The sequence below is a fragment of the Triticum urartu genome, chromosome 3A (assembly GCF_056163025.1).
Source record: "Triticum urartu cultivar PI428250 chromosome 3A, HENAU_Tu73, whole genome shotgun sequence".
NCBI classification, from domain to species: Eukaryota; Viridiplantae; Streptophyta; class Magnoliopsida; order Poales; family Poaceae; genus Triticum; species Triticum urartu.
Genome location: NC_141875.1, coordinates 378,403,827 through 378,411,783, shown reverse-complemented (window position 1 = coordinate 378,411,783; position 7,957 = coordinate 378,403,827). Strand labels below are relative to the sequence as shown.

The 7,957-nt window shown below is 42.4% G+C and overlaps 1 protein-coding gene across 1 annotated transcript; it reads left to right on the top strand.

The window, feature by feature from the left end:
- The first annotated feature begins 1,314 nt into the window (after positions 1–1,314).
- LOC125544036 (uncharacterized) lies at positions 1,315–5,565 on the top strand. The gene is made up of 2 exons (XM_048707567.2): positions 1,315–1,549; positions 5,272–5,565. The coding sequence occupies exons 1-2, from the start codon at positions 1,427–1,429 to the stop codon at positions 5,380–5,382; spliced, it is 234 nt and encodes a 77-aa protein (XP_048563524.1). The 5' UTR covers positions 1,315–1,426; the 3' UTR covers positions 5,383–5,565.
- The last annotated feature ends 2,392 nt before the right edge of the window (positions 5,566–7,957 follow it).

Sequence of the window (7,957 nt, the reverse complement as noted above, 5' to 3'; positions counted from 1 at the left end):
AAAAATGTTAACCATGTATTAAAAATGTTAATCTATATTTACAAAATGTTAAATGCGTATATAAAAATGTATTACATATACACCACAAATTTACAATGTGTATGAAAAATATTAATTTTCAAAAATGTTAATCATATATTCATATATTTCAATAATTTTGAACATATGTATAAAATATGTTTCTAAGGTATATGAAACATGCAAAATGTGTACCGAAAAATGTTGGCATGTGTTAAAAACCCCGATGAAAGTGAAAGAACAAAGAAACCCAAAAAATGAAAAACAAAAACTCAAGAAAACCAATGCGAAAGAATGAAAGCAATGAAAACCAAAAAAAAGGAGAAAAACATAGAAAGCCGATGGAAACCAAGAAAGAGAGAAAACCGAAGATAAATAGAAAAGAAAAAAAATACAAATGAAAATGGAGAAAGAACAAAAACCAAAAAGAAAAAAAGAAAAACAAGTTAAAACTAGGAATATAACAAAAAAACCTTAAAGAAACAAAATAACCAAAAGAAAAAGCAAGTAGAAATGAAAAAGAAAACAAACAGGCAAAGAAAACCAATGAAAAAACAAAAATAAACCGAAAGAAAGAACGAAAAAGAAAGACACTACGCAAAGCAGTGAAAAACAACGCTATTGTACTGAGTCTGCCCAATACTATAGCGATCCGAGGAAGCTTCAGGTGAGGCCAGGTTACATTTATCTATAAACTAGATAGAACCATGACGCAAAAATGATGTGGGCAACCAAATAAGTACATAGGCTATGGACCTCCTATGTGCTATCATACACTTGCCAAAACTGCTTATATTTTTCCTCCCAAACACCATCGCCACACTCTTTCATGTCGTGACCTACTAAACCCTATATGTGTATCGTCCTATACTGCCTGTTCGGAAGCTCTCCAGTCTCGAAACTCCGTTCCGAAGCTCGGTTTGAGCCACTTTTCTGCAATTGTGCTGTTGTTTCCTCTGCTCCCAAAGCTGCAGTTGTGAAGCAGAAAGGATCCGAACATGATCTTATTCTATTGTAATGGACTACTTTTGGTTTTTGCTTCCCCCTTATCGATTGCAATTTTTGTTTTTAGTTTTTTTTAATAAATACTCTCTCTGTAAAGAAATATAAGAGTGTTTAGATCACTAAAGTAGTGATCTAAACGCTCTTATATTTGTTTACGGAGGGAGTTTGTTTTTGGATAGATGATCACGATTGCAATTTGTTTTCTCTGAATTATGTCTGAGGCACTGGGCTGGGCTGGGATGGCCCAACGTTCTGAGGCCCAGCTGGTAGCACTCTTTGCCGTCGAGGAGCAGGCAAAATCGTCAATCCTGGGCGCTGTCTGTCATCTTCGTCTCCGGCGTTTCTCAAAAAATAAAATAAAAAATTCTTCGTCTCCGGCGAGCAAATCGGCGACCGGGGCAGGATGGGCTACCTATGGAGGGTGCGGCTCTCGTCGTTCGCAGCCGGTGCGGCGACGGCGTCAGCGGTGGGGTTCTTGCTCCTTTACAAAGACCACCTCCTGGCCCGCGCCGCAATCGCCCGACAGGTGAGCCCCCGCACCCGCATCGCCGTTTAGCCGGCTCCTTTTGCGATTATATCGACTGATCTAGTTCATCAACATAAAGCATCCGATTTGATGTAGCCATTTCTTTACGGTTAGATATAGACAATTTTGCCGGCTCCCTATAATTTCTGATGTATCGTGATCTTATCTGGATGCGATGTTGCTGGTTAATCGAATTATCTGGTGTTAAAATCTTTCGCTTCGTTGTATCAGAACTGCATTTCCTAATTGAAATCACTGAACGAATAACGGTCTCATGGAGGTAGATGCGAATCGAGAATGATTTGTTATAGCCCGCGGAAAATTACTCTTAATAAAATTACTGTGATTGTTATAGAAAGGATGGTGTAGTGTAACTCCATTCTTGCTTGTGATTTACCTGGGTGCTTTTATATACGTCATCTGAATTGACATCAGCTCGAGATAATCAAAATTGATTTATGTTCTTTGTATTTTCATGCGGTTTGCCACTTCTCAGCTAGGAATTTTTATGTACTGATGACTTTGCAAATATGAGATGTTCTAACTTTTTTTCTGAATCGGATGTATACATACACGTTTTAGTGTGTTTGTTCACTCATTTCAATCCGTATGTAGTCCATATTGAAATATCCAAAACATCTTATATTGGTGAACAGAGGGAGTATTTGTCACGTATTTGTAAGGTAATCCCAAAAGATAAGAAGAGTCAGTTTTAGACTTCAGTTTCTCCATGTCATCTGTACTCGCTCCGTCCTTGAAAGAGTGTACTTCCAACTTTGTTGGAGGGTCAAACTATCTCAAAGTTTGGCCGAGTTTGTGCAAAAATATATCAATGCTTGTGAAACCAAATAGGTATATGACGAAAATATATTTTATCATGAATATAATGCGAAAGTGCCTTGGAGCACCCGGCGACTATGCCCATTGAAATCGCTCCCATTCAATCGCATTGGGATCCCATCCACTATATTAGGGTAGTGTGTATTAGATGAATTTGCACCATGTATAGCTCTCCAGCATTTCTGTATCAAGTGACGTACTATAAACAACTGTTTTCTCTGACATGCATTTGTACTCCACGCGCTATCTGCCTCAACGACCAACGCCCACCAACCCATCATCAATTCAATGCACCCCGTTCCTCATCCTCCCATCGTTGTCCTTCTTCCTCATGACATGCGATTCTTCCCCATCCATCCTTCTTCGAATCCTCTTCTACAGCTCCTGCCCCTTCTTTCCAAAACTTCTATTTGCCACGTGGAACAAAACTAGGATGAACTAGGAAGACTATGTCCGCCCTAGCCGTCACTCGAGCTTGCCACGTCCTGTGCCTCCATGGCCAGCGACACCACGTCCGCCATGACCGCCGACACCAAGTCATGCGTTCTGGAAGCCAGCGCAACATGTGTGGAGAAAGCTAGGAGGAAGACGATGCCATCCAACACGAGTAAATCTAGGTAGCCATCGTTGTCTGTGCTTGACGCGTTCAGGGCACCACGTCTGCCTGGGCGCTGACTCATGTTCTGCGTTCCCGCGGCCAGCGATGACATCACCATCGGGACAACTTCCTAGCATGCGTTGTTCGCGTCCGGGTCATCCCCGTCGCCGTCAAGCTTTGTATGGCCTTGCCCCGCCTCGGCAACAATGTCATGTACGCCGTGCTCGCTCTGGTCGAGGTCGTGAGATTTTGGCTAATCAGCGGACGCACACGACTATTACCCAACTAAAATCCTCTTCTCTGGAAAAATTGTTTGGAATAAAATCAGTAGTAGCAGCCGAGAGGAAGCCTGCTCTTTAGATCTGGCAATGGAGTGCTTGCGTGCTAGGAGAAGACTCCATAGGTAGGTGATGGTCGATTCAATTAATTACCGCCGGACAACTGTTCTGTACCCGAACGTCCCCGCGTAGATATAATAAATGATCCAGAACATGTAGCTACTGTTTCATCGTACGCAGCCGGTGGCGTATTCACAGCCTGGAATGATTTCCACCAAAGTGGCTCGGATCCCAATATAGTAGGGGGTTGGCCGAGATTTCGTAGGTGTGCGTCGCCGAGTGCTCCTAATCCACCTCCGAATATAATGCTACTAATTTGATGGCATAAATGTTGGTACATTATTGTATAAATATGGTCAAACATAAAAAAGTTTGACTTTCCAACAAAGTTGGAAGTACACTCTTTTAAGGAAGGAGGGAGTAGACTAGCATCGAGAATAAAATAACTCGTACAATAGGGTGTGTCTGAAGCTGATTGTATACAAAGAGTTTGCATTAAATGTGATGGCGTGAAAAGACAATAAGGTGGACTCTTAAGATTTTATTGACTAAGAGCATCTCCAACAGATGCCCAAAAATTGGGTACCCTAAAAATGGGTGAGGAAAGGTTTTTGGGCACCATAAAAGGTTTTGCTTTTCCAGCAGCCCTAAAACTGGTGCCCTAAAAATTTGAGAGCCACGTGGAACATGACAATCCGACGGCGTGGATGCTGGGAGGCGGATCCGATGGCGGGGTAGCATGGGGACGGCGGCGGTAGCTCGGGGACGGCGGCGCGGTGCTCGGGGACGATGGCGGGAGCTTGGGGCCGGCGGCGGGGTCAGATCCGATGGTGTGGAGCGCAGTGGGATGGCTGAAATTGGGCGGGATAGGGCGACAGTGGCGGTCGTGGGGGTCGCGGTGGTGGCCCCCCAACGACGGGGTGGCTGGCATCGAGATGGCGGTGAGGTGGCGCAGCATCGGTGAATGTTCGCTTCGGGCGGTTTGCTTCTCTCCACATCGTTTTTTCTTTTAGGGCAGCAGCTTATATTTGCATCACTTGTAGCAAAATTTTGTGCATGATGTAAATTTTTTTTGGGCATCATATAGCTATAGGACATCCGTTGGAGGCGTTTTTTGGCTCCAAATGCCCTGAACGGCAGTTTTATGGGCATGATTACTATTTTAGGGCATCTGTTGTAGATGCTCTAAGAGGGGTTCTATTCTCTCTCATCCAAACCAGCAATTGTCCATGTGGCAGGATGAAGATTCAGCTGATGTCATAACCTATTTGTCGTGTCTAATTTGTTAACAAAATACAAACGATTGTGACTTGGTGTAAACTGTTTATCACCCATTCATCGTGTGGGAGATAGCATGCCAGTCTCGGTATGGTTTGCAGGTTTAGTGGTAATTGTGGTACTGGATATCCTGTATTAGACCATTGAACTAGCTGCTAAGCGTAGTGAGGCTTTCTTCACAACTTCACATCCATTATACCCTGATGCATTTCGTTAGTTTGCCAACTTATTGTATGGGGTGCAATGAACTCCCAACAAAGGGCTCTTCTCAAAGAGGATCAATGGAAAGAGGCTCCTGTGGTTTGAGTAATTGCAGTTGAACCTGGATGTATTGTTCGCACTTACTTCTCCAACCGAGATTGACATTCAAATAAGTAAATTGATCATGTCATTCATGATTTGTGAACTGACTTCTCTTATAGGGTAGTTCTGATCATTGTGATGTTTCTGCTTTATTTGCGAATTAAGATGTTGCAACTATGTAATGAATTAGCTATTTATACCTATCTTGTGGTTTGTGATAATGGAAAATTCAGCATTATGATGGTACAACCCTGCCCATGAGACAGGACATCTTAAAATTTATGAAGTTGAAAGACCATGCAATACACCTTGCTACCTTGGCATGCATCTGACTATTTGCTAAGTTTTGATGTGCTTACTTCCAGGTGGAGGATGTCAAGAGAATTTCTGAAAAGCACTATGAAGCACTGAATCATCAGATCTCAGCACTGGAAAACAGAAAAGAATCAGGAACTAATAAAGAGGCATCAGATTAATTATGCACGTTGGTTGTGTACAATGGTTAAACAACTGCCAATGTAATTTGTGGTTGCTGCATGCGTATTACTGCAGCATTTAAGCTGTACCATTTTGTTGTTCAAATTGCTATGAATCCTCATTGTCATCTTCATGGCTTTGTGAGATGGACAGAGACCAATAAAAAACAATTTTGTCGTTAATGAGTCGGCCTATCTCACTGTTATGTTCGTGATTTCTTCCATTAATATGTTCACATTTGATATAGCAAGTTTATACACACGGATATTACTCTGTGCGTTGAGCATTTTGTCAGCATTCCTGTGGATTTTTGTTCAATATATTACCTTTGCATTATGTAATGTTAAAAAAATCTCAACCTGATATATGAACTTTTTTTTGCGGGTGTGATATATGAACTTCTTGTGCAAATGTTTATTTGATCTGACAGGTGATCTGGATCATATGAAGGAAATCATGTCTTGTTGTTTGTTACCAATTATTATCTATTAAATCCTGTTGTGCTGTCCAGTTTTTTAGTAGCGTCTGAGTGAATTTGGTTTGTGAAGGCATTGCATGATGGTGAGGGCCAGCCAAGAGCATGTCGTCATTGGCAGACCATTTTGGGGGATGGCAGTGGTTTCCTGAAATTCTTGGGAGTCTGAGAACATCTTCGAGGCCTGGTGTTTTTGTTAGCATAGTGGACTATCCAGGCAAACATTTCTGAAATGTCACACCCTTCCATTTAAAGGCGTGGTTGAATAGAAGTCTCCCTCTTCTTACCATATCAGCTCTGGATAGGGTATGAGTACTGACCAATTCATGCTTCCACCTACTTCGCCATGTAAAGGAGTAATTTTCAACCATCTACGTATTGATGGAGAATGAGAAATTAGTATTGCATACTCTTAAGCCATCTTATAAAGAGAGTGGAAACTAATAACATGAGCCATTGGTAATTATATTGTTGGTTGGATGTGCTGGTGTCATCATATTAGGTTGAGCTGGCGAAAGGTAGTTAATGTGGCAGCAACAGGGAAGGGTGAAGATAGGGGCGGTGTGGAGGCAAACTAAGGTGTCCGATGGGGGTGAGTGTGCTGGCAATAGGGATGGGGGAAGAGAGGGTGAATGTGGTGGGACCAGCGAAGGGGGAGACGGTTCATATACTCCCTCCGTTCGGAAATACTTGTATTAGAAATGGTTGTATCTAGAACTAAAACAAGTCTAGATACAACCATTTCTAGGATAAGTATTTCTGAACGGAGGGAGTAGTTGCGAATGGGCGGATGCAACAGTCGTAAGAATGACGACCCTGTTGATCATGTTGCATGCAGAGGAAGAGATTGAGCTAAAGACTTACCTCCCGCGGGAGTAATTGCGGATGAAGGCCACTCCATGTCAAACCATGGACGACGACAGGCGGTGCATCACGCTATAACCTGCACTCTGAATGTGCACAATTTTTTTTGAAAAAAAAACGTTCATCTTCATACAAATGTTCATGTTTAGTCGCGGAGTACATTCCAGGATAGGGTTAAAACATAGGAATAGAAAAACTCTTTGATTGGAATGGCTTGCCCATTAAAATTATCCAAAACTTGAGTTTGTTCGACTGCATCACAGAAAAATAAAAGGTGTTATTCAAGAGGTTTGAATGAATGTTAGATTTTCATAAGGTTTGATTCCTTTATGAAAAGTTTGTACGAGTTTCAATCCTACAAATTAAATGACCAAGCTAAGAATATTTTTGAAGATTATAACCGTTCAAAAATCCTATTAAATTTTTTAAAGAAGCCTTAGGTTTAGAATAACGATCCATTCAACTTATGAACCGATAAGATGCTTTGCTGTTACTCTCTTATTGGTCCGAGAGCTATCAAAGGTTGTACTTCTCATTTTTATTAGCCCTCTGCATATAGCGTACCGGAGGATAATAAAGAGGAACGTCCGTGCAGAGTTGACTATGAGTGATCTGGCCCTGCTAACACCAGTCAACTCGAGTAATCAGGCAGTTAAATCTTTTCGCAAAAAAAATCAGGCAGTTAAATCCCCCTTACCATAGGCCTAAAGGCATAGGCATTATATAGGTAGGCATTCAACCCTCCACCCTAGGCAAAGGCTATGCTCCGCTTCTCACTTTTCCATGTGTGCGATTTCTGAATGACGCAGGACCATTCCTACATTGCGTACGCACGGAACGGGACGCCAACATGAGACAACCATACAGTGAACGAACATCAGGACCATTCCTACATTGCGTACGTACGGAACGGGACGCCAACGTGAGACAACCATACAGTGAACGAACATACTAGTAGGAGTAGGTTACTGTTGGATTTAATTTACTCCTTATTTACTCCAACAAGATAGGATCGCAGGAGTAGTCGAGCGGAGGTGATTTTCTTCGGAAGAGTCGAGCGGAGTGACATCTCTCGGCAGTTCCCAAAGCAAATCTCATGATTACATACTGTGCTTGTGGCCGGCCGGCCCCCACCATCTTGGAACTACGCACGCCCCGAGCTGCACCTGCATCGCAGCGTGCCGGATTCAATGCAGACAGGATCAAATCTTCTTTGGTGTAGAAAAGATCAAAAG

Excerpts from the sequence above, each read along its gene's own strand:
- LOC125544036 (XM_048707567.2), top strand. The coding sequence starts at position 1,427 with ATGGGCTACCTATGGAGGGTGCGGCTCTCGTCGTTCGCAGCCGGTGCG. Across the intron at positions 1,550-5,271 it reads GCGCCGCAATCGCCCGACAG|GTGGAGGATGTCAAGAGAAT; the intron begins GTGAGCCCCCGC and ends GCTTACTTCCAG.